Raw genomic sequence first — 25,953 nt, 5'->3', positions numbered from 1 at the left:
CCCCACCTCCCCTCCTCCTCACATTCATCCCCCTCCACCTTCCCTGAGAAAAGAGCAGGCCTCCCAAGAACTTCAACCAAGCACAGCATAACAAACTATAATAAGACCAGGCGTATGCCATCACATCAAAGCTGGACAAGGCAACCTCCCTGCCTCTGCCTCCTGAGTGGCTCAGATTGAAGGCATGTGCCACCACTGCCCAGCTGGAACTTTAATTTATTCTTTCAGTTTCATATAATCATATATGTATATGTGTTATGTATAATGATACATTTAAGCATATTTCCCCCATTATCCTCTCTTACCCTTCTCCTCATACAACCAAACCCATTCTTGCCAACAAGTCTACCTCCTACTTCTGTGTTTGTTTTGAAAACCAGTAATTTTGTTAGGGTTACTTACAGGATTATGGGTAAGGGGTTGTTTTCAGGAGCATGGGCTCCCAACTGGTGGCTGCATTACTGAAGCAAATGTGTCTCCCTCCTCCCTCAACCATTAACTGTGTGTAAGTTCTAAGGAGAGAACCTTGCGCTCTTGCTCACTTCGTGACAACATGATGGCAGGCCCGCTCTTTGCAGGGAATCACAATTCAGGACTGCAACAGCCATAGCATGCCCACAAGTTAGCATTCTGCACCGCTTCTCTTCCTCTGGCTCTTAATTCTTCATGTCCCTTCTTCCATGATGTTCCCTGAGCCTTGGAGCAGATAAGGCTAAACATACAAGTTTGACAAGAGTTATAAGCCTGCAGCCACTGCTATCCTAGGATGACTTTTTTTTTTTTTTTTGGGGGGGGGTGCCACATAGGACAGAGAATGTGTGGTACTTCCGTTGCTGTGCCTGGCTTATTTGTTTAATATGAAGTCTTCCAGTTCTGTTGATTTTTGACACAAACAACAACGTTTTATTTTTCTTTATGGCCAGAGAGTATTGCATTGAGTATATAAACCACATTTTATTTGTCATTCACCTGCTAACAGGCTCATACCTCTCATAAGCAAAGCTTCAGTAATTTTAGGTATTAAACTATTTCTTTGTATATGAACTCCTCTTCGTTGTATTTTTTTTATAGTGGCTATTGTTAGAGTCCAGAGGAAGCTGCACAAACCACTCAGACTCTGATCTCAGTCATATATAGATGGATTATTGAACGCAAGACTGATTGCAATCAGGGATGCAGTTCAGACTTGGGAGCTGAACTGGGACCCCCAACATTTTTTAGAGACAGCTTATGAAGGCAAAAACTGCAAGTAGGCCATCCAGGGGTAAGGAGGGGGACAGTGGAACAGGGTAGTCGCCCCTGACTAGTTATTTTTCCTAGCTAGACAAATCAGTTCTAGCTAACCTTGCAAGTGAGGCTAGCAGCTGAGGCTGGCTGTGCTTGTTTGAGAAATTTCCAGGAGTAGAAAGGCCATAGAGTTTGCTGAACATACAGTTTTTGGTCCACCTGACCTTGCACAGATAGCTTTTCCTTTATCAGCAACAAGTTGAAATGAAGAGGCTGGTGAGCCTGGAACAAAAACGGCTATAGTTATGCCAAAAGGAGCAGGACTCAACAATATACTAACATGCATTCCCACCAGCAGCGTGAATTCCTTTTTCTCCACATGCTCATCAGCACCAGTTGTTTTTATATATGTAATAGCCATTCTAACTTGAATGAGATGGAATATAATTATAGTTCTGATTTAATTTCCCCAATGACTAATAATGAAAATTTTTTTATGTGTGTTATTCATTTGTTGAATCTTCTTTTGAGGCATACCTGTTCAGATCATTTGCCTACTTTCACAATTGGATTACTCACCTTTGTGTTTTTTTATAGTCCTGGAACTCACTCTGTAGGCTGGCCTCAAACTCATAGAGATCTACCTGCCTCTGAGGCCTCTGGAGTGCTGAGATTAAAGGTGTGTGCTACACCATTGCCCGGTCAATTGTCAATTTTAAAATTTTGTACACATGTCCAGAAAATCATTGTGTCAGTTTTGAAGTATTTTGAATGTTTTCCCCTAGTAATTTTTGAGTTTCAAATCTTTCGTTAAGGTCTTTGGTCCAGAGCCTGGCATGGTGATACATACCTCTAATCCTAGCTCGTGGTGTACTGAGGAAGGGCAATCATGAGTTCAAGATTATCTGTAGTGTAAAGCGAGACACACTCAGAAAACAAAACCTATCCATTTTGAGTTGATTTGTAGGGATGAGAGATGAGGGTCCAGATTTAATCTTGTGTGTGTAGTTTTCCATTCTTCCCATTGGTATTTGTTAGGCTATCTATTTCTAGTGTTTGTTTGGGGACCTTTGTGAAAGATGAGTAGTTGGCTGTGGCCATAAAATTTCTGGATTTTCTATGGTCCATGTATTTTTATGCCAGTACTACACTGTTTTCAAGTATTATGAAGTTTCCAGTTTTGCTTTGTTGTTGTTGGTTGTGGTGGTGGTGGTGGTTTTTCAAGACAGGGTTTCTCTGTGTAGCCTTAGCTCTTATGGACTTCTTTGTAGACCAGGTAGCCTTGAACTCCCTGCCTCTGTCTGTCTGAGTGCTGGGATTAAAGGCACCACACCCAGCTAGTTTTGCTCTCTTTACTCACGATTTCTCCGTTTGGAGTACTTTACATTTCCATATGAGTTCTAAGATTAGTTTTCTGTTTCTGTGAAAAGCATTGACATTTTCATGAGGATTATGCTGAATCTGTAGATCGCTTTGAGTGTTATGGACATGTAACTATAATTCTTCTAAATAATGAACTTTGGGGAGGTATTTCCATATTTGAATTAAAGTCTTATAACTTTTTTTTTTTACTTATACATATGTGAGTGTTTGTGTAAATGTGTGCGGTAGATCCCCTAGAGTAGAGTACAAGCAGATACGGGTGCTGGAAACTAAACCAGGGTCCTTTGGATGATCAGGAAGTGCTCTTAACCTCTGAGCCATCTCAGTGCCTGTCTTTTTTCAGCTTTATTCGTAATAACCAGAATCTGGAAACAACCTCGCTGTCCCTCAACTGAGGAATGGATATAAAAATGGTGGTACATTTACACAATGGCATACTACTCAGCAATTAAAAATAAGGAAATCATGAAATTTGCAGGCAAATGGATGGAACTAGAAAGACCTAGCAATTTATTTAAAAAGCAGCTTTAGCATAGTAACCAGGCAGGTATGATTTAAACTAATTTTCTAAGCTAGTCTAGCTAAAGTTACTTGCCAATAAGTTGTCCTGTCTGGGCTGTATCTGTTCCATCAGGCCATGTCCTCTTTCTCAATCTTCTTCCTTCTCTCTCTCTCCTCCTGGCCTGATGGTCCCTAGGAACTTAAGCTCCACCTACTTTTCGGCCCAGTTACAGGCTATATTTATTTATTTTAGCTATTTTTTATTAACCAACCAACTTTAAATTGGGAATCAAGTTTTATACAACATCACCTGGTATACATGAGAATGTGCTCTTCTGGACTGAATCAGAACTTGGGAGCCAGTATTTAGCATTTGAATACATAGTAACAGACTAACCCCCATTATCTGGCTCTGTTAACAGGATAGTGCTGGCTTCCTAGATGAGTGTGGTTGTGTTCCTTTCCTTTCTATTTTATGGAATAGTATGAAGAGAACTGGCATTAACTTGAAAGGTTTAGTAGAACTTGGTGATGAAGTCATCCAGTCTTGGACCTCTGTTGGGAGATTCTTTGAATGCTGTTTCATTCTTGTTGCTTGTTATAGTTTTTTATGCCCACTTGATTTTGGTTGGCCATTTATATCTACCAATTTATCCAGATCTAGATTTTCCAGCTTTTAGGAATCTAGGTTGTCAAGTATTCCTTCATGATCCTCTGAATTTTACTGGTACCTGTCATACTGTCCCCTTTTCATCATCTTTTTAGTAATGAGAGAGTAGTTCTCTCAACTACTGTATCCTTTCTTTCCATTGTTACACTTGTTCTCCACATGCTTTCTGCAGGTTTGAGTCAGTCACTCTACTAGACCAAGTTTTGTTCATGAAGTGGCTCCCCTTGCCGCTACTAGTGGAATGTCTATGGGGCCCCAGAGATGGGGACAGGACTTTCTGATGGCCAGAGCAGTCCAAATTCAATTAGTAGGTCCATTATCAAAATGGCCTCTGTCTACAGCACCCAGGAGATAGCTGGGAGTTAAAGTGAATCCTTTCCCGAAGGCAGGCTGTGAAGATTCCGTATTCCTTATCTATCTAGGTTGTAAACCTGTGAGGGTCATGGGTCTTCTAAGTAGCCAGGTTTGTCCTGTTTCCACTGATAAGTTTTCCTGGACTCTGTTTACCCCTATAGAAGGGACTCTCTCCCTGGACAATGAAACTAGACCAACTGCTGGGATATTTTGTTTCTCCTTCTGTGTTCCTGTCTGAAGTCTTTGGAAGCTCAGGTTTCCTTTTGCCACTGTGTGGAATTTTAGTGTTCTTGGCAACTGTTCCTAGAAATGTGAAGTTACAGGCTGCTGCTTTGTATTTGTGGAGGGAGGAACAGCTGACCAACACCAGATCCAACATGTTTGTTCCTAGGTCACATGCTCTACATTGCACACTCAGTAAACAATGAGGCTTTCGTATTAGATAGCCCTTCTCTAGATTTCTTTAGGACTATAGGCATGTCATTGTCAACTCCTAGAATCTCATCATGCCCTGTGTTACTGCGTGCTCTTGCCCTTTAGCTAAATTAGGTGAGAGCCAGTGTCATCTTTTTCCAGACATTAGTGAGAGGCATGTACTGTTTTACCACCTAAGTTTCATACTAGGTTTTAAATAGATCTATTTTACAGTAAATAGATTTTACAGTAAATAGATTTTACAGTAAAGATGCATATATGATTTTCTAGAGCATTACTTTTCAGCCTTTGGATACTGTCATTTTGTTCATCTATTTTTCATATTGGCTAATATGGAACTATTCTTGCATTCTTTGAATTCTCCAAATACATACTGAATACTTATGCATGTGACATTCTTCTAATGTGCTGTTGCTATCTGCTAATATTTAAGGTTTTGAATATTTTTTCTATCATTTTAGAAAGCAGTTATATACATATAAATTTTAATTTATATATATATTTTCAAAACAGGGTTTCTCTGTGTAGTTTTGGCTGTCCTGGAACTCAATCTGTAAACCAGGCTGGCCTTAAACTCGCAGAGATCTGCCTGCTTCCTCTGCATCCTGAGTGCTGGGATTAAAGGTGTGCACCACCAACAGTCTGTCTGTCTGTCTATCTAATTGCATACTAGCCAGTATTTTCCTGCTTTGGCCTTTTAAAAATTCTCTTTTAATAATGCCACATTTCTCTTTCCCCCAGTATTGTTTGACCCGCTTGATATGAAGGATTTGTTCTGGGTCTCTGATGTAATTAATCCCTGTCCCTGATGCCTACTCAGTTGTCGAGTCAATATATTAATTCATTTTAGCTGGAAATCATCAGTGCTGTCAACGGGTGAGGTCACCTAGGGCATTGGCTCAGATGCAAAAGAACCCCAAGCTGTCAGTTTGTGGTTGAGGAGGAGTCAAAGAACTCAAGAGAGGGAACACGGGTGGGAGCCGGGAGCCGGGAGCCTGGGGCCTAGGTGAAGAGATCGGATGGGATATGTGACGGCCTGCTGAAAGATGCAGAAAGATGGGGCTGGTAGCATCTTGTTGCCCCAAGGTACTGTGGACCATGGTGGTGGTGGTTTGGAGGAGTGGTGAGAGCAAATGGTTCTGGGTTCTGGCAGGTTCTATGCAGGTGAGAGGGAGATGTCAAACTGAACACTGGCTTCAGGAAGCTTAATGCTGGGGGAAAAAACCCACAACATCTTTATGTATTTAAATGTTAATATCTAGTGACGAGGGAGAGGTGGTGGCAAGGGGAGAAAGGTGGTGATGAGGTGGTTACAGGTCCTAAAAATGACTCCGGACTATCTGTTGTAGGAGGAGGAATGGAGTAAGGAAGGAGGTGGAGCTTTGTTTTTTAAAGACAGGGTTTTGTGTAACAAGAGCCCTGGGTGCCCTGGACTTGCTCGTAGAGCAGGCTGGCCTCGAACTCAAGAGACCTGCTTGCCTCTGTCGCCTGAGGGCTGGGATTAAAGGCGTGTGCCACCACACCTGGTCTAGGTTTACATTTATTTAGTGTGTACATATGCATGCACATACCATGTCACACATGTGAAGGTCAGAAGACAGCTTTCAGTATTGGTTCTGCCCCAGGGACTCTCATCCTCAGGCTTGGTGACAGGCACCTTTACCCATCACTCTGTGTTTTTGTTCCGCTGAGGAGCTGGCTGAGATAGTGTACTAACCAAAGACAGCAGAGACCCAGTGCTTCTTCTGGCTCAGTGCTGCACCTGGCCAGGGCCAAGGTTTACTGTTCAGAGCTTACTGCTTCCTTCTCATTTCCCTTTGACTTAGAGTTTATTACCCACACTAACTTCTTCCAGAGATGGCCTCCATTGTGCTGCCACAGTGGTACAGGTGGCTTCTCACATACTGACCCTGGAGTTTGGCTATCTGGTAGAGAGCCGCATGCTCAGGTCTGGCTTATCCTGATTGCTATGGCAGCTGATCTGCAAGGGACCTTTAAGCCTGTGGCCTGGATATAATGATGCCTTCCTGGCTGGTATCTATTGCTGTAACCTCTTGAGGCCATCTGTCTTGGTCACTGGTGGTGGGGGTGTTTCTTACAGTTTCAGAGGCGTAGTCCGTTATCACCATGGCAGCATGCCAGATGGTGCTGGAGAAATAGCTGAAAAGCTATACTCTGATCCACAGAGAAAAACTGGGCTGGCATGGGCTTTTGAAACCTCAAAGCCTACCCCAACCCCCTAATCTTTTCAAATAGTGCCTCTCCCTGGTGACCAACAGTATCACCTTGGGTAAGTTCAAGGGCTTGAAGGCTTCCAGAGCATTCAAATGTCTGACTCCTTGGGGGCCACATTTATTCAAACCACCATAGCACCCAACCTCCTGAAGTCCCATCGCAAGCACTAGTGGAAGGTGCTCTGGCTCTCCTGTTCTGAGTATCCTCTGTTCTGCAGGACTCTCAAGTGCCAGAGTCCGAAGACACTTGGATAGGGGACTGGCGGCGACTGTCCAGCACGAGGAACAGTCACCTGTGTCTGACTGGGCATACCTGGAAGAGCCTAGCCCACAGTGAGTATAAAGCTTGGGGAATATCTGAGGGAGGAACTGGTCCAGACTCTTGGTCCCATGTCACTGTCCCACCACCGTGATGTTCAGGTCATTGCAGAACTTTTCCTTTCTTTGTTGTAGGCTGCAGAGCCTCCCTGGGCAGTGGTTGCTTCTCTTCCTGTACCCTATTCAACTCAGGGACCTGCTTCTCCTCCCAGTACCAGGACTTGGCCAAACACATTGTCAACACGTCAATGGCTGATGTGAGTCTCTGCATCTATTCATTTCCCCTCCTCCTGTTGCTATAGCTGGACTTACGTTGGATGGGGAGAAAGAGGAAAGGAGTCAGGCAGATTAGGGACACTAAGGCATGGGGGCTTCAGGAACTCTTGACAAAAGGGCATTTAGTAAATATTAGCCTGGCTTTTACCTTCTGCCCCCCCCCCCCCCCCCCCCCCCCAGGTAATGGCTGCTTGTTCAGATAATCTCCACAACCTCTTCAGGCGCCAGGCAACAGCTGGCTGGAAGTAAGTTATTTTGCTGTGCCTTGGTCCTTCTGTCATCGTTCTTTTCCTTCCCTGCCCTGGCTTCCTGGAATAACTCACGCTGGTAACCTCCTGTGTTCTCAAGCTACCAGGGTGAGGAACAGAAGGTACAGCTTTACTACAAGGAATTCTCTTCTACTCGACATGGGTTCCTGGGTGCAGGTGTGGTGTCTCAGCCGCTCTCTCATGTGTGGGCAGCTGTGAGTGACCCCACTCTATGGCCTCTGTACCACAAGCCCATCCAGACAGTAAGGCTGCATCAGCGAGTGACCAACAGTATCAGCCTGGGTGAGTTCAAGGGCTTGAAGGCTTCCAAAGGCCTGGCCAGGGAGTCAGAGGTAGAGGGTTGGAGCAGCTCTGTTGGGAGCTCCAGACTGCTCAGCAAGACTGTGCTGAGGATGCAACTGTGGAGTAAGGCTGGGCTTCTGAACATGGATGGACACGTGTTTAACCTGTCTGTACTTCTAGTGTACTTGGTGTGCGACACCACACTGTGCGCGCTGAAGCAGCTGCGGGACTTCTGCTGTGTCTGTGTGGAAGCCAAAGAGGTGCCTATGCTGCAGTGGTAAAATGTTATGGGGTGAACCTGGGCACCATGAGGTACAATTAGTAGGGTGGCTTGAGGGCTGAAAGTGTTTCACCCATCATCCTGACTACACTTAAACCAGCCTGTTTTGTCATTACACAGGCAGGACTCACATGTATCTCTGTCCCTAGGGGCACCTGTCAATCATGGCAGCTCAGTCTGTGTATGATATATCCATGCCAAGACCTAGCAGACAAATGGTGCGAGGAGAGATCCTGCCCAGTGCCTGGGTCTTGCAGCCTGTCATCACGGAGGGGAGAGAAATAACCAGAGTCATCTTCCTTGCTCAGGTAACACCGTATCCTGCCTCATAGAGTATGCTGGGCTATTTCATTCCAGCTGCATAGAATCCTCATTTCCAGGCTATCTGGCCAAAGTTTAGTCTTTGTGAAGTTCCCAGCCCCAGAGATTGACTGACTTATATATATATCCTATGGCTGACCACAGTTATCTTAGGAAGTAGATGGGACTGTTGTAACTGAAAGCAGCAGCAGAAATCCTCACTTACCCATCTTGTATAGCGCTCTACTCTCAGGCCAACTGCATCATTGGGAGGGGAAAGCTAGTACTTAGATCTAACTGCTCAGGGGTCCAGGTACATCTCTAGAGTGGCTGCTCCAGGTCTGTTTGTACCTTCAGTTTTTCTTTTGCTTTCAGGTGGAGTTGGGTGCACCAGGCTTCCCTCCTCATCTTCTGCATTCCTTTATCAAACAGCAGCCACTGGTTGTGGCCAAGCTAGCATCTTTCCTTGGTAGTTAGTATTGGGCCCTGGAGACAGCATGGGTGAGATGTAGGCCCAGGACACCTGAGACTCTACAGCTGCTTCTAAACCCTGAGGCAAGAAGTGCCTAGGCTGCTGTGGCAGCCAACCCCGCCTAGGGTTGCCAGAAAAAAATAGTTCTTGGTTACCTCTGAAGAGTGAGCAACCTGAAGCTCCTGGCCCCAGCTGTCCGAAGAATGAAATTTAACTCACCTTTATTTCCTGCCTCTGGGACTCAATGGCACACCAAGTGTTCAAAGACTGGGAAAAAGCACAGCCTGCTGAGCTGGAGACTGCAGTGCCTTGGCAAGGTACCTCCTTGGCAGGCAAGCACTGGCCAAGGGTGCTCTGGATCTGCCTCCAACATTCAGCTCCATTTTGTGATGGAGTGGCAGAAAGAACCAAAGCAGACAGTTTAAAGAATCAACTACACAAACCAGAAATTGATTCAGAATTTTCTCTCATCGAATGTTTACAAACGTTTAACTATTCATATTTCCTCTCCCTCTACCCCCTTTACTGAGTCACTGTATGTTACAGGTGTAGTCAGTCTACCTTGAGCTTGGTACAATGGAAAGCCACTGAAAAAACTAACAGGACGTAGGGCCTGAAGACTAGTAATAGGTAGGGGCAGCTACATGCTGCTTGCTAACAAGGTAAGAGGAATTTCAAGCAGATTATTTAGGATAGGATTAAATTATAGGAGGTCTTGACCTTGTGGCAACATTTAACACCTCAACCTCCCAAATGCTGGGATCATGAGCCACTACACCTAGCATCCACTTCTTTTTATATAAATCTATTGATTGGGTAGGGTGTGGTAGCCCATGTCTACAGCATTCTGGTAGTAGTAGGAGGACCAGAAGTTCAAGATCATTCTCAGGTAGCTAGCCTGTGATATATTAGACCCTGTCTTGGCAACAAAATGACAATCTTTCTAAGTACTGAGCTAGCTGATTTAATATGATGGAATGGAAAAAGGGTTGTTTTCTTGGATCTTGGCCTGGCTGAACACTCTTGAAGATTTTCTGTGCTCATCTCGAAATGGTATGACTAAGAAATTCCCTTAATTCAATCCAAATCTTTGGTGAGAGAAGGTACTCTTATGGATATAAGTTAGTTAAAGGGTAAATTTCTTTGCAAGATTTTTCTATTCTCTTAGAGTATTTATATATTACTGATTGACTGTTTTAAAAATTGCTCTGAAATTATCTTTATGATTAATTTTATTGGCAATACTTTATAATGCTTAGCAATTTCTTACTTGCCCCCCCCTTTTGTTGTTGTTGTTTTGGTTTTTTTTGAGTCAGGACCTCACTCGGTATGTAGATTCAGCCTTCCAAGTCCTAAACTAAAGACAGGAGCTACCCTGCCCAGTTTCTACCTCTCTGTGCCTTACTGAGGTTACTGACCAATACAAGTCAAAATATTTGTCTTAAAAACAAAACAAAACAAAAAAGCCAGGCAGGGTGGTGCACACCTTTAATCCCAGCTCTCAGGGAGGCAGAGGCAGGTGGACCTCTGTGAGTTCAAGGCCAGCCTGGTCTACAGAGTGAGTTCCAAGAGAACTAGGGCAACATAGAAAATTCTGTCTCAAAAAACAAACAGAATGTACCCTTGAGGGTCATGATGGCAGTGTCTACTCACAATCCAGTGTTGATATTTTCTGTTTACATGCATGTAGGGATCCAAATAGGTGAGCTAGCATAAGGTGCTAAAGCCCCACATGAGGCCGGAGTTGGCAATCCGAAGTATCTAGTCAATATGTCGCTTCATTTCCCACATCTGTGCATTTAACCATAGATCAAAAGATATTCAAGCAAAGGTTTTTTGTCATAATTACTTAAACATATTAGTTATATTAATATAACTTATATTAAAGGGTACACGAAGGGAAAAACACAAGAATGTATCTCAGAGATGTAGTTATAACACTATGCCATTATGTATTAAATAATGGTTGACTGCTGTGTATTTCCATATTTGTGGTCCTGCACTGATCCTATTGCAAAAGACAAAACATAAGTCAGGCTCTGGAGAGCATGGGAATCACCCAAGGCTGGGGTCTCTTCCTGGCCAAGCACGGACAGCTGAGCACTTTTACCTCTAGAAAGTCCCAGGTGTCTTGAGGCTACTGGTCCACAGAACACACAAAACAGAAGACTGCTTTTGGTCAGAAAGAAGTTCCAAGATGTAAGTCAGCTATCCCAGGGCCTGCAGTACAAACATCACCAAAGACCTGCCGTACAGGTCAGAGTAGATGGCAATAATCCATAGCGGATTGTGCCTCTAAGATTGGGTCTCATCATGAAGAGCTAAGGCAGCTCCCTCACTGCAATGCACAAAGCCCACTTCCAAAAGGGGATAAAGGCAGGGGAGAATAGCCATCAAAACCTTGTTAAAAGTTTTATTTAGAAAACCACCCCAAACCTCTTAATTTTCTACAGCAGGCTTGGTCTGACTAATTCCCTGCAAAAAGATGAAGGTCCATGTAAGACCAACTTAGGTATGTCCTACCTTATTGGCTGCCAATATTTGGGGTTGGGGTTGATAATCCAGTTTCTGGAGGCAAGAAAATATAGACTTCCAAATCCATGTTTTGTTAACTTCCCACAAGTTAAGCAAAAACGAGATTTCTCAGAACCACAAAGTTTTAAGAGATGCTGGGATAGCAGCAACTTGAGGCTTGAAATGCATTGACCAGCACACGCGCATTTCATTTAGCATCTGGATGAGAAATGCCAGCCTTTCTGCTCCTAGCCTGGAGTCTCCAGGCTTTCCCACTGTGACTGTGAATCAGGTTCTCCTTCCTCTGGATCTCAGATGTTGAGGCCTGTGTCTGTGGCTGCAGCAGCACACTTCCTTCTCTGAGAAGCCGCAACCCTGATTACAGACCTGGCCACTCTTGCCCCAGCAAGGTGTGCCGTGGACTCTTGAGCCTCCTTTTGAGGCACAGGAGGCAGGTTCTGGTGACATGCCCAGAAGGGCTGCTTCCCAGCCCTAGCTTTGGGCCAGCACTGTACCTCGGTTTGGTTGCATAAGTTTACAAGCTCTCAGCTGAGGTTCTAGTAGATGGGGCTCAGCTAGAAACAAGCGAAATAGTGTTGATAATTCTTCTGAGAAGTCCTGAAGTAAAAGATTAAGAGAAAAATAATTCTGAGTCCCAAATTAGCTCTCACAGACAGTGAAGCGCTGACTACCCAGCTATTTCACCCAATGCCTTCTATGTAAAGAATGGAAATAAACTTCCATGACAAGACCATCACAAAGGATTGGGTATGGTTTGCTCTGAATCACAAAAACATTTTAAACGTAGGCTCAAAGTGCTGAGTTCCAAATCCCCAATCATTACTGTGCCATGCTGCTTCTGAGTTGTCCTTCCTCCCCTTTGTTCTGAGAGTACTGCAAAGCAGCCACTCACATCAAACCCAATACTCATGGTAGTACTGAAAACACTTGGCAAAAATGCACATAGCTGCCAACTAGGTGGGCCCACAACTGGAATCATGACACCTAGCAAACAAAAAGAATGCAAGTTGTGCCTAGCCTGGGCTACAAAGGCAACTTTTAGGATAAATGCAACATGTCTTCATGTAAGACAAAGGGATTAAGACTCCTTACCCCTGGCCACTGGGCCTCATTAAGGCTGCCCAAGCAGGCTTCTATCTCCAGCTGTCCCATGAGATCCTTCTCTACCAGCTCGCGGAGTAAGAACAGTAGCAGATCCCACTGCAGAACACCACACAGAAGGTCAGCGTTGTCAGGGACAGACAGCAATACTAATAGTAGTGGGGACTGAGGACTGTACAGTAGTACCGAGAGTAGAGACATCTCAAAGGACAGAGCTAGGGCTGGAGAGATGGCTCGGCAAGCTGTTCAGAGCAGTTGCTGCAGCCCAGGGAGGGTGGGGGGAGAAGGTGGCTGTGGTGCACTACTTTAATCCCAGCCCTTGGGAATTAAAAAGAAAATTAAAAATTAAAGCAGAAGCAGGCAGATCTCTGAGTTCCAGGACAGCCTGGTCTACAGAGTGAGTTCCAAGACAGCCAAGGCTACACAGGAAGCCCTGTCTGGAAAAACAAAAACAAACAAAAAAGATGAGGGAGACCTGATTACGAACTATTTACAAATAAACATTTGTTAAAAAAAAAAATGAAAGCTGACGAGGAGGAAACTGAGACAAAGGGAATCTGTCTTAGCATGGACCAGCAAAAGAAAAAGGAAAGAGCAACTTATAAGATTTGGGATGGGGCGTTAGATCATGTTAAGAACATGACTTGGAGGGGATGAAGAGAGGGCTCGGTAAAGTGCCTGATGTGCAAACATAATGACCTGTGCTTAGATCTCAGTTGTGTAAGTGTCTACCTTTAACTCTAGTGCTGCGGGGTGGCCAGAGGTAGGAAAATCCTGGAAGCTCAACAGCCAGCCAGTTTAGCCAGTCAGTGAGCTCAGGTATAGTAAGACAGTGCTTACTAACAAGTACATATACTATCCCCACACCCAACAGAACCTCCAACACACTATATGACTGTAGGAGCTGGGCATGGCGGCTCACATCTGTAATCAGCACTGGGGAGGCAGAGGCAGATAGAATGCTTGAATTTAAGGCCAGCATGGAATATAGAGTGAGATCCTATTTGAAAATCTACACACATGGGCCTAGAGAGATGGATCAGAGGTTGAAAGCACTTGTTGCTTGGCAAGTTCAAGTCTTAGTACCAACATGATGACTCACAGCCACCACCCCCCTCTAGTTCAGAGGATCTAATATCTATGCAGTGCACATAAGTATTCATGCAAGCAAAAATTATACACAAAATCTAACCATTCCCAACAAAAACCACAGACAGAGCCTTGTGCCTCTCACCTACCTCCCTTGGCCTAGTATCTGCCAGAAGGCCCACATTTCTTGGGCTGAGTAGAAGCTGTAATGGAACTGGCCCCTGGAAGTCATCCTTCCATAAGGAAAGCAGCATGTGCAGAAGCCTTCGAGCTTGTCCTCGCTCCAGCCTGTGCTGTGCTGAGGGCCCTAAGATGGGAATCTGGTCTGCAACTACAGGAAGAGAGCACGAAGGTAAGTTTTAAATGGAGGCAGAAGAGCATGTCCTGTGCTCCTGGCCTTGCTTGTACCCAACCTTGGGGCATGAGGAATGTAGCATGAAGAAATAGGATGGAAAAGGAACCATACCTAGAAGGGAAGCCAACTCTACAGAGCACTTGGCCAGATGCTGCTCAGCAGTTGGGCACATAAACTACGGGGAAAAAAAGAGGAGACATGAACATCATTCTTCCTGTTCTGAGGATTGGTTCTGAGCCGATGTGGCTCATGCTACATCTCACCTGGCGGCACCGCAATGACTGGCCCAGCTGGATTAGGAGCTGTTCCAGATGCTCTGGAGAAACTCCCTCCTCAGGGTCCCGAGGCCCCGCAGCCAGGGAGAGCACATCCTGTAGAGAGCAGTGTTGAGACCTCATGCCAGGCTCCCAGAAACTTGGTTTGAGATGGGAACCAGCCAATAGAGAGAGGCAGATGGAAAACAGAGCCCAAGGGAGTGAAGCAACTGGGTTAAGATGTTCTTAGGACTGAGGCTCAGGCAGTAGAGCACAGCAAGGATAAGCAATTATATGGACAACCCAGAGGGAAGTAGATGGAGCTGTAAGCCTACAGTGTGCTGACAGAGCTCAAATAGACGTCACCTCAAGACAAAACTACCCGACCAGTTACCAGAGGGTGTCTTCAAATATTTAGGAAACTGTCTTATCTAGAGTCTGAATAGTTCTCTCATGCTCCTCTGTTCATCTCAGAGACATGGGTCTCTAGCCTGATGCCTCTTCCTCTCCTCAGAACTATAAAACAGTCCCCATTGATAGGCACTGTTTTTTAGTCTTCTATATCTTTATTCCAAGACCACTACTTTGTCTGGAGCAGGGCCAGATAGTATTTTAACCCTTGGGAGTTACAGGCCTAAACACTGCTCCAACTATTCATCTCTGCTTTTGTAGCACAAAAACTAGCTATAGATGATTATAAATAAATGAGTGGTGTCATATTCGATAAAACTTTATTTGCAAAAACAGACAGCAGGCTAGTTGCTGACTCTTGCTCTACTGAGTTTGTTTCTCTCCAGATAACAAGGGAAAACATGTAAGGCTTAGACTCTCTACCTTATTTTATAAATTCAGTCTCATTTAAGTTGCCCCAGCCTGGTCTTACTTAGTCCTGTAATCTTCCTGTTCCACCTCCAGAGTAACTAGGAATCCAGGGCAGCACCAGCAGGCACAGCTTTTTGCTTGTTTGGTTACATTAGAGCTGATAGTTTATGCTTAGTGCCTAGCATTATCTCCCACATGGAAGACTAGGACAGAAACCATGTCCAGACACTGGACTGCTCCTCAGAAACTTTCCCACTATACATCCATTCACCACCATGTGTACAAGATTCATTTAGTCAAAACATTTAGATCTGGCCTATTGTGACATACACCTTTTATCCCAGTTCTTGGGAAGCACAGGCCAGTAGGTCTCTGTGAGTTCAAGGCCAGCCAGACCTACATAGTGGGAGTTTGTCTCAAAACAAAAAACAAAACAAAAACCAAACAAAAAACCCAAAACAAACAACAACAACCTTTAACTTTCTGGATGATTCTAGAACAAAAGTCTTAGGAAAACCATTCAGTTCAGCTGTGTTCTATGTAATCCCATTCAGTAAGGAAAGACACAGAAAACAGCCAGACAACACAAAGCTCTATACAAATCCTGAAGCCAATGAAAAAAGAAACAAGCAGCAGGGAGAAGGAGTGGGAAAGCCAAAGGGAGTAGGGTAGCTGTGTACTTTTATCTCGGAGATGAGGTGGGAGGGGAGGGGAGCATGGTGCTCACAGGCTCGGGAGCAGCCCCTCCGCTCCACCCGGGCAGTTGGCTCAGGACCCTGGGCACGTAGCATGCGACTCACGGCTGCTTTCACCTCCCTTCTAATCAGCGCTGCCAGGCAGAGGGAGAACAAGAAGTCACTGGAGTGTCCCCCCCTGCATGGGCTTGCCATGACAACCCACACCTTCACTGGTTCTAACTGGCTCTCATAATCTCCCACAAACTCCTCCATACCCTATCTGTCCACCTTTAAGAATGTGGTTCAGTCGCTCCTTCCTTAGACCTCACCTGTAATGTTGGCTGACAACCAAGAGCAGGCTTTCTCTGTTGCAAGCCCCACAGCAATGTTCTCTGCACTGCTTAGAACCTGTGGCACAGAAGGGCTGCTGAGTCAGGGGCTTGGGAAGGTGGGTAGTGCAACACTGGAGGCTACAATCCAGGACCCACCCTACAGGAACCTCACTCAGGGGCATGTGCACACGTCAGTACATGCGAGCACGCCTACTGGCCTGCTAGCTGCAGGCTTCCTCCCTACGTACAGCAGCTGGAGTCTCCTCAGGTAACAGTGCTCGTACAGCAATGGGGCTCTTCCTTTGGCAGAACCTGAAAAAATAGACAGGAGGAGGTCAATGAAAGTCTAGATAGCATAGACTGACTCACAAAAGTAAATTCCCAAGTGCCTATGACCTGGAACCTCAGGGGGAAGTACCGTCCATTCTCCTGCCCCACCATAGAGGCTGGAGGAAGGAGAAACCCACCCACATTAGCCCTACATTATATACTCTTCCAATTCAACATCTGGACTTCCTGTCCAAACACATAATTCTTCAGAAAAGAGGGATCAGAGCAAAAGGGAGGAAGGAAAAGAAATGGAACAAAAGGAATGTGAAAGAGACAAGAAAGGACAGGGGAAAAAAATCAAAGAAAGCTGACTGTGGTGGCGCATGCCTGTAATCTCAGCACTTGGAAGTTTGAGGTCAGCCTAGCCTACAGAATGGACCCAGTCTCAAGAAACAAAAAAATTTACAAAAGCCAGAGGAGACTTCAGGAGATGAGAAGATTCAAACAGATTGACAGTTCTTACTCCCGCCCCTGGGTCAATGCTTGGGCCCCATGGGGGCACAGCTGAGAACACAAGGATTCCAACAGCTGGGCTGGATCTCCCCCTTCCTGTCCACGTGTCAGCAGATGCTCCTGAAGAAGTGACTCAGCTTGATGAACAAGATCTGCCACCAGTGTCGCCCTGTGGCAAAAAGAGCAAGGTTTGGGACAGTTAGGAGAGTTAAGAGGAGAGGGGCTGTAAATTGAAGGAAATTTCAGCCTCCCTGCCCTCTCACGGAGAGCTCAGTTTGAGCACAAGGTTAAAAGTTTTAAAGGGAGAAAATGATAAGGGATTGAGACTAGGACTCTCATTGCACTCTTACTTGATGTGTTTGACACAGTTTGATCCAGTTCTTTCTGCCACAAATTCTACAGTCCTACGCAGGGAGGGTGGCTGGTTGTGGAAAAAGGCCTGGGCAAGCTGAGCCTGACAGGAGGTGGAGGCAGGTTAATAGTACCATGAGGGCTTCCTTCTGCCTCCTCCACCAACCGCTTCCCCTGTTCCCTACCCTTTGTCCTTACCTGCAACCCCTGGCTGGTCTTGGGAGGCAGGGTGCCCAGGTTGGTGGTGGTGGTAGGAGTGATTTTCCTCACAAAGCCCCCACTGCGCCCACTGCTGCCTGAAACCCATGAAGCAAGCAGTTTCCGGAGCTCTCCTGTAGAGGAGTCAAAGTTCTTACTTCCAAAGTTACCTCCCCCACCTCCCCTAAACAAATGGCCTTTATGCAGCAAAGGATGAAGTACGAAGAGAGCATAAAGACACAACAATACACTGGGGAGTCAGGTCTCTTGGGTATCCATAAAAAGATAAGCCACAGACGACAGGGAGAGACAGAGATGCTCACCAATGTAGGGGCAGCAGGTATACAACAGTTGCTGGTCCACAACAGGCACACTGTCCTGAGGAAGAACAGACCGAGGTTGGAAAGGGAAGGCAGACAGTCTCCCTTTCCTCCCAAATGCACAGAAATGGAGTCAAGAGAGAGAATCATCTTAAGTCTTTCTAGTTTGTCTCCGGCTGGGCCTTTATTCAGCTCATCTAATTCCTGGGATTCACATGGCCTTGGTTTGACCCAAATACTCACCAAACCATGCTCTGAAACAGTTGTATCCACCTCAAACGCATCTATCTGACCATCTTCTAGAAAGAATAAGTCTTCAGGAACTGTAGGTATCTGGTAAGAGGGGAAAGGCAGTCAGAGAGCCATTGACACTCAAAGATTTGCCATTCTAAATCTATTGGGGCCCTGGGTCAAGCAAGTTGTTTTCTGAAGCTGTAATAATACCCATCTCTCTCAGAACCTTCCTCTTCTCTCCCCTACCTTACTCAGACTCTAAAGATCTCCAGTCTGTGCCACAGCAGTCACCCACTACCCTATCCAGCCCATCCTTCTGCCTACCTGGAAGAGCCAGCCCAGGACAGCAAGCAGCAGCAACTTGTTCAAGAAGCACATCTCCCCTTCAGTCTCCTTCGATAAGACCAAACTCCTAAAATGTAAAAGGAGGATGTGAATAGACTTATGCCAAGGACAGAAAGGAGTAAACAAAAGCTATTACTAGGAAGGGAGTTCTCAAAAGCAGACCTAAATCACACTACTGTTGGGAAGACAAACAGAAGCTCAGTGACTTGCACCTCACATCCTTCTTTGCTAGGCCATCCAACAGAGGGAAAGACCAAGGGAATGGAAAACAACCGCCACAGTCCTGCCTCTTCTGAGGCTGTTAGAGCTGTGGAACCACATAAAAGCATTGATCTCTAGGCCCTCTTCACAAATAGCAGGGCTATACAAGTAAGTCATGTTCTTCTCACCGATGTAAATGCAGCAGGAGAATAAAGACACTCCGGTAATAGTCCAACAAAGGGACAATGTGGTCAGCAAAAGAGAGGAACTCCACCAGCCAGGGCACAGTGAGCACTGCCCGACGGGCCCACAACCCTTGTTGCAGCAGAGCCCGTATATCCAGAACGGGAGGGACCTGGGAAAGGCAGGGTTCTTTCTGTCAATGAGCATACCCTTGAAGAAGGATGGCTGACCCCTCTGACCTGTCAGGTTTCTAGATTAGCTAAGGAAACCAGTCTGCCTCTGCATTTTTCTGGTCTACCCAGTGATTCCTTACCCAGATCTCCCACGTACTCACCTGGCTCCTGAGGGCCAGAATAGAGTCCTGAAGCTCACGTGTTGGGGGTGGCTCAGGTCCTCGGTATGGTAGAAAAGCCACAAAGCCCAGAAATTTAGCCAAAAGTCTAAGACTAAGAAGTACCACAGCAAATTGCCTCCGTTCACCCTGCATGAAAAGTGAAACAATATCCTTTGAATAAATTCTAGAACAATTTCCAATCTGCTGAAGTTTTCCCTGAATACATATCCTTTCCCTCCTAGTTTCAGACCCCATTATCTCCCTGACTCTGTTTTCTAACCTGCCAGTCCACATCTGATTCCCCATCTTCATCACCGGGCTTGTGCTGAGGCAGGGGAAGGCCATTGAGCTCTCGAATCTTCAAGCTCAAACTATCCATAAGATGCTGATTAAAATGGAAGCTTGGGCAGGAGAAGAGCAAAAGACAAAATAAAAAAGGCACTGAAATAGGTAAAGAGAGAATCGGCATTCATTCAGAAGAGGTGCCCAGACAAAAAAAGTTGAAGATGAAGCTAAAGGACAATGAAATTACCAATGTGGGTAAAAGAATGAGAAGAGGACATAAAAATGGGAGAAGACAGAAACCACTTTCAGACATGTCCAACCTGAGACTCAGGCAAAGGAGAATGGTTTGCCCTTCAGGGAAATCAAACCTTTCCTGTCTTCAGTCTCTCTCCCTGTGAAACACAGGAGACCCTTACCTGTTGGCACTCATGATGAAATCCCTGAAGAAGCCTTGACAGCCTGGGAAGGTGGGGGGTGGGCAGGGTCCCCCACCACTCTGAGGGGCTATAAGCCGTTCTTGGAGCTGCCGCAACCGCCCCAGCTTATCAGCTCCTAGCATATTCAACACATCTGGAGCTTCACCCAAGACAGATCCCCCAGCACCGCCAGGGCTCTGACACATCTGAGAATCAAAAGGGAGGAGAGAGATGGAAAAACCCATAAAAGAGAGAGACCTGCTAGGTTGTCTATTTGGTCCAGAGTGCCAGCCTTGATTTAGCTGCCCACATCTTTTGGCTACTGCTGCAGCTATTACCTGGAGAAGCTGTTTTTGGAAAAGCCGGACAAAGTGGCTGTGGCTGCAGGCTGCTGAAAGTTGACCCATCATGGCTCTGAGGAGGAAGAGGCAGGCACAAGAGTGTGTGGGAAGAAGGCAAGTGACATGTTCTGGCTGTTTATTTACTCAAGACTTGTACAGCCCATGTGCCAGGAAACCACTCAGGAGAAGGTAAGAAATGTTCCCTTTGCCACCAAGATTCCTCTAGGCTAGACAGATTTAACCCACCAGGAAATACCCATTCCGATCTTCAGGCCACGGTCAGGGCCAGTGAATATCATGATCGATGTGAAAGGGAGATAAGGACAGAGGAGGCTTTTTCAACAGCCTGGTCATCTGCCTATGTATGCAGTTTGGATCCTTTCTCAAGCATTTGCCATTACAAAACAAGCATAAGACATTCCTGGGTGTGAGAAACTAGAGAAACAAATCCCTTTTGATTTAAGTAGAATTACCAATAACTAGACACTGAGGAAGAGAGGAGTGGGAAAAGGGAAAACCTTCCCAATGAATACCCTAAATATCACTGAGTTGCTGCTTACTCTAAGAGCAAGCAGACAGTTGAACAGGGAAAGAGCACCCACCTGATCCTGCTCCCCAAGCCCTTCTCAAAATCCCAGCTGGGTTCCTCATGGTGATCTTCCCACTCTCGAAGCACCTCATAGAACACATCCCTGGAAGGTATGCAAGCTTGATTAGCTGAATCCCAGTTGCCTACACCCACTTCCCTTGCTTGAAAGGTTTAAGAAGGGCCTGCCCAAAATGCCAATCCTTAACCTCCATTGTTCTCTACATGACAGTAATGTTACAGACCCAATGGCAGCACATCACAGGCATCTGTGCCCAGGGAAAGCCGACCCTAAGATGGTTGGCTAAGCTCAGAGATTCAGGTCTGTGGACATGAAACAGAATGACGCCAACAGGCTTTATGATATCTGGCAGCAAAGGGCCTGAACAGCACTAACCCATCCCTTTTAGTGACTTACTCTTAATTCTAGGAAAGTAAATAGTTATTTATTCCCTCCTCAACAGGTCCCTTTTCTTTTCACCTCTGTTTTTTAAAAGTATGAAAGGCTCGATCACTGGAGAAGTTGGCACGATTGTCAGTTTCCGGCTGAAAGGACACAGCTTGAGCAGAGGGTGGTATCACAAGACAGACCTAAAACATGGCAATAACATTAGGAAACAAGATCTGTTGGAATCATGTTTAGAAGAATTTACTCCCTATTCTAGCCCAGAGTTAGCCACCTCACAGCACCATGAAGACTGCCTGAATTTACAGAATATCCAAGCTCCTAGGTACCACCTAAGTGGGGTGACTACCTTGGCAACACTGCCTTCATAAGCAGCTCGAAGGCGTCCTTGCAGAGCTGGTGAGAAGCATAGCAGCCGCTCATTCTCAGCCAGCAGCTTTAAGGTCCCTTTGTCCAGGTAGGAAAGAACCCTGCAAAGACAGGCAGGCACACATATGACTGAGACTGGAACACAGGCTGCAAACAGAAAGCACACCTGAAGCACAAGGTAGGTGTTTAAGCCTAGATATTTATGGCAAGGTCACTGGCCAAGGATTAAGATGATGAAGGTAAAGGGTGAAGAAATGAGACCTCATGGAGCTGAAAGCAAGACAACAGGCAAGAGAAACATAAAGGTCAGCTGTTATGTCTAATTATTATTATTATTCTATTTTCTTGTGTACACAGAGTTCTCTACATGTCTGGCAAGCATTCACTTAGGCCCTTTTGCATTTATTATTGTTGTTGTTATTATTTGTAGTTCTTATTTAAACACCTCACTAAATTCAAAGGCTGGCACTGAATTTTCTGTAGCCTGGGCAGGTCTTAAACTTGCAATCCTTGCTTGGCAGCACCCAGAGATTTATTTATTTATTATAATTATTATTTATAGGATAAACTTATAGCCTTGACACAAAATTAAATGTTACAGGTGGGCCAGGAATGATATGTTGGTGCATATCGTTGTCCCAGCACTTGAGAGGCAGAGGCTGGTAAATTTATGCAGGTTTGAGGCCAGCTTGGGCTACATAGGAAGTTCAACCACAGCCTAGGGCTACACAGTAACACCCTGTCTCAAAAACAAAGCAACAAAACAAAACCACCCCCCCCCCACACACACACAAAAAGGTTACAGGTGAAAAAGGTCTAGGGCCACTGTATCCATGTTAAGCACAATCATGCATCCTAAATGGCTAGAACCAGCCAATGAGAGTAAGACACAAATGCCTCAGCTAGGAAACTCACTGAAACTGATGCTCCAAAACCTGCACTGCGAAGAATACACAGTCGTGGATGCTCTGAAAGAGGGGAGTTTCCAGGGAATCTAGGACAATAACAAACGGTTAGTTAACAACTATCCCACTTGCAAACTTCATTTCTCAGAATCAGACTTGCTTACTGACCTAGGGCACCCTGACTTGATTCAAGGTCACTGTCCTTGGTGGACACCATTCTTCGGGCAGTAAGGAGCTGAAGGACGAAGAAAAGCTCCAAGAAAAGGTTTGGTACCAGGTTCTCTGGATAGAAAAAGAAACGCCATAATACTGGCTACACTGACAAGGCTCTCTGAGCCTCTCTTAGCCCGTAGTTTGCAGACAGACGTCTCCACTGCAGCTCCCTTTCCTCTCACTCACCAGCAATGCACGAGGAGTAGATGAGGGCAACCAGCTCCAGGCGCTGTCGAGAAGACACCCTGGCCGGGTCAGCAGGTTCTGCTGTGAGGCTTCCTGTCCGGCTGGGGACAGGAGACCCTGATTCTGGGATGGGACAGGCTGGGGTAGGTGACTGTTGGAGCTGCTTGGAGCTATGTGAACAGAGAGATGTCATGGTTACTCAGCCTGGCTTTCCAGTGACATTCACACTCAGGTTCTGCCAGAGAAGACATGAACAGCCCAGGAAGCAAACCCAGAATCCCCAAGGGAGAAATCAAGCTCAGGAAAAATCCCTGCTAGTCCCGCACAAGCAGGAAGCTGACATCCCAGGTGGCGGCAAAGCCATACCGCGCCTTCCTGAGCATCTCCCGCTCCTCTTGCAGACTTCTGCACCCTGGGGGAAGGCCAAGGCCCCAAGGGCTAGTGTCCAGGGCTGAGGGTTGGGAACTGGGGACACAGCTGATTGGGGGTGAGGTGAAGCAGGTCTTGGGCTTGGAAAGTGACCGCTCTTCGCTCACCGGAGTTGGGTTGATCCTTCGAGAAGGCTTCGTCCTGCTGAGAGTATTCACAGGTTTGTCTCAAATCTCTATCTTCGAGCATCACTCCATCCACAACAGATGGGCCCCTTTCAAGCCCTCCCATTGTGGTTTCTTCACCCTCAACCTTCCAACTACCGCGCGCTCTACTGTGGGGCGCCCAGCCCTGCTTTAGCGAATGGTCTTGCCGTAAGGGCCGATTCTCACCCTGCAGGGCCGGGAGGAACGGTGCCTACGGGAGGGAACTCCTCCAAGTTGCTGAGGTTTGGCGGATCCGAGAGCGTGAGCGTGAGCGTGGGGCTGCCTGAGCCCCGAGGCTTCCGGCCTCCGGCCCAGGGCGGGCTCTCGCCGCTGGCCCCCTCCTCCGGGCCCCCGGGGCCACGACCTCCTCGTTCGCGGGACGGCCCCGGTCCCGGACCCCGCCTGCGGCCCGCACGGCGGGCCAGAGGAGCCTCCGCGGCGGCGCCGAGGGGCTCGGCGGCGGGGAAAAGCTGGCTGCGCGCCCCGCGGCTACCCCGCGACGGGGGGCCGGGCCTCGCGGGCAGGGCGGCCGAGGCGCCCGGGGTCTTGGCGGGGGTCGAGGGGCCCTGCGGGAGGACGCGACTGCTCTGCTCCCTCAGGAAGTTCAGCAGGAACGGCACGAATTCCTTCCGCAGAGGCCGAAGTGCGCTCAGAGCGGCCACCTCGGGGCTCTCCTGAGGAAGAAGCAGAGGTCGCGGGGCCAGGGGGTCAGCTGACAGCCGCGGCCGCCGGGCTGAGGCCGCGGGGTGGGCGGCCCGGCAGCGGCGCGCACAGGAGCGCCCTGGGCGCGGGCCGTCCGCCGGGGCAGGCTGGGAGAAGGGAGTGAGGCGTCGTCCCCCGCGGGAAGCACATTCCAGGCGGGCCTGAGGGCGCGTCGGCACTGTTACCTCCGAACTCGGGGTGCTGCGCGCGATCCACCGCACGGCGGCTGCGACCGGCACCTCTTCGCGCAGCAGCGACTCTAAAACGGCCGCCATCCCGGTGCTGGCGCTCGGAGACTACTGCGCAGGCGCGCCGCGGGCGGCCGGGAGGGGCGGGGCGGCCGGCCGCGAGCGACCGTTGGGCGGCGGGGCGGGGCCAGGCTCGGGCGGCCGGGGAGGAGCAGCCCGGGCCGGCTGGGCGCTCCCAGGCCTTTGCCTGCCGGCCTGGCCCCGGGAGCAGAGAGCTGGGATGGAACTGCAGCTCTGTGGAGTCCCGAAGAGCCGGTCAGGAAAGCTGAACCACTCTCAGACACCAGCCTGTCAGACCAGACGTCGACTGTAGAGCTTTTTCATTCACTCCCTCCCCAAACAAAAAAAGTTACGTGAGTAACCGCCTGTTTTGAACCTTTTTGTTTGTTTTTGGAGACGTGTTTTTTTCTGTATAGTTCTGCAACTCTGTAGACCAGGCTCCCCTCGAGTCACCAACCTCCTGTTTTGATCTTTTTTCGTTTTTCGAGACATGGTTTTTCTGTATAGCTCTGCCGCTCACTCTGTAGACCATGCTGGCCTGCCCTGCCTTTGCCTCGAGTGTGCTGGGATTAAAGGTGTGTGCCACAACCACCCGGTCTACTTTGACTTTTTTTTTAACCTCAAAGGCTGACTTCTCACCTTTGGCTAAGGTTTCCAGCTGTCTCACCAACTGACAATTTAGGAGAGAGTTCCTGCTGATAGGCTTCTTATAACAGCATCAGATAACAACCATGAAAGGTCTTCAGTTGTCCTTCAGACTTGTATTTGCTCCTTTACACATTGTATTAAAGAGTTTACATCAGATGAATTTTTCAGCTTCTTATATCTGAGAGATCAAGCGTGTTCATGATTAATTTCTGGAAGTGTAAGGCGTTTCTGCAGGTGTTTAATTCCGTGGACACCCCTCTTCCCCTTGGTTAAAAAAAAAAAAATCAAGGATTTGGAATCTAGTTGAGAAAAACAAAAGACAGTTAATATTCCTCCAAGGCCAAACAGCAAACAGCCACGAGCCTTGTTCCTTTCAGGCAAAGGAAGGTGGCAGAGAGTAGAGAGAGCAGGAATCCCTCTAGTGGTATCAATCAGGGTTGTTTGCTAGAGAGAAGGAAAAGGCGAACTGTGCTGGGTTTAGTGGCTGCTTGCGATCCCAGCACGTGAGAAAGGCAAGAGAGTATCAACTTCAAAGCCAGCACGAACACACACACATCCTCAGACCCCTGAACCCTGGTTTTCACCTGGCTTCTAGTCACTTTCTGGTGCTGAATCTGTAACACTTAAGGGGTTTAGGAAATATATTTCACTTTTTGAAATCCAAACCATCACACAAATAGCACTAGAGTTTGCATGCGGACTGAATGTTTTATTACTAGATTATAAAAATAAAATACAAAATAATTTTAAAACAGAACTTAAAACACTGTACAAAGCTTTAATATGGTACAAATGGGAAAATTAAATAAATAATTACACTTTTATGTACAGATGGCCTATACAAAAGCACGCCATGTTTTTCAGTACTCTATGCCCTTGCTTGCCTGAGCAAAAACACATAAAAGGAAGATGCTTGGAGGGGGAAAGGATACAATGTAATACATTTAAAAGAACTTGA

The 25,953-nt window shown here is 46.8% G+C and overlaps 2 protein-coding genes across 5 annotated transcripts in view; one reads left to right on the top strand and one right to left on the bottom strand.

The window, feature by feature from the left end:
- The window catches only part of Stard9 (StAR related lipid transfer domain containing 9), a 91,475-nt gene extending 81,958 nt beyond the window's left edge, over positions 1 to 9,517 (top strand). For 2 of the 3 annotated variants that reach the window (XM_055628489.1, XM_055628579.1), the window contains 6 exons: positions 7,023 to 7,137; positions 7,258 to 7,379; positions 7,579 to 7,643; positions 7,747 to 8,209; positions 8,379 to 8,537; positions 8,905 to 9,517. In XM_055628489.1, the coding sequence (XP_055484464.1) occupies positions 7,023 to 7,137; positions 7,258 to 7,379; positions 7,579 to 7,643; positions 7,747 to 8,209; positions 8,379 to 8,537; positions 8,905 to 9,006 (1,026 nt within the window). In that variant the 3' untranslated portion in view covers positions 9,007 to 9,517. The remainder of the gene's footprint in view (positions 1 to 7,022; positions 7,138 to 7,257; positions 7,380 to 7,578; positions 7,644 to 7,746; positions 8,210 to 8,378; positions 8,538 to 8,904) is intronic. The other variant, XM_055628656.1, reaches the window with a different exon arrangement.
- A 1,411-nt stretch (positions 9,518 to 10,928) lies between these two features.
- Positions 10,929 to 24,374, bottom strand: Cdan1 (codanin 1). 2 transcript variants are annotated; one of them, XM_055629026.1, is made up of 28 exons: positions 24,285 to 24,374; positions 23,584 to 24,071; positions 23,189 to 23,395; positions 22,823 to 22,992; positions 22,592 to 22,705; positions 22,434 to 22,512; positions 21,499 to 21,619; positions 21,225 to 21,334; positions 20,760 to 20,849; positions 20,155 to 20,230; positions 19,817 to 20,022; positions 19,396 to 19,516; positions 19,116 to 19,262; positions 18,787 to 18,953; positions 18,377 to 18,464; positions 18,062 to 18,151; positions 17,822 to 17,876; positions 17,499 to 17,632; positions 17,300 to 17,403; positions 16,960 to 17,118; positions 16,415 to 16,478; positions 16,164 to 16,242; positions 15,838 to 15,986; positions 14,345 to 14,452; positions 14,193 to 14,256; positions 13,876 to 14,057; positions 12,629 to 12,736; positions 10,929 to 12,133 (listed from the first exon to the last, which is right to left on the bottom strand). In XM_055629026.1, exons 1-28 carry the CDS (start codon positions 24,372 to 24,374, stop codon positions 12,008 to 12,010), a joined length of 3,696 nt encoding a protein of 1,231 aa, XP_055485001.1. In that variant the 3' UTR covers positions 10,929 to 12,007. The 2 variants fall into 2 exon arrangements, with proteins under 2 accessions (XP_055485001.1, XP_055485075.1); XM_055629100.1 differs by having other exon boundaries at positions 23,189 to 23,392.
- Positions 24,375 to 25,953: the final 1,579 nt, after the last annotated feature.

The sequence above is a fragment of the Psammomys obesus genome, unplaced genomic scaffold (assembly GCF_907164565.1).
Source record: "Psammomys obesus unplaced genomic scaffold, mPsaObe1.curated_primary_1811, whole genome shotgun sequence".
NCBI lineage: Eukaryota > Metazoa > Chordata > Mammalia > Rodentia > Muridae > Psammomys > Psammomys obesus.
The sequence above is the reverse complement of the archived record's forward strand: the minus strand, read 5'-3'. Positions and strand labels throughout refer to the sequence as shown.

Coding starts and splice junctions, on each gene's coding strand:
- Cdan1 (XM_055629026.1), bottom strand. CDS start 24,374: ATGGCGGCCGTTTTAGAGTCGCTGCTGCGCGAAGAGGTGCCGGTCGCA. Junction 21,620..22,433: donor GTTTTGGAGCATCAGTTTCA/GTGAGTTTCCTA, acceptor CTGTCTTTGCAG/GGTTCTTTCCTACCTGGACA. Junction 16,479..16,959: donor GCATTGACCCAGGGGCGGGA/GTAAGAACTGTC, acceptor CTATTTTTTCAG/GTTCTGCCAAAGGAAGAGCC.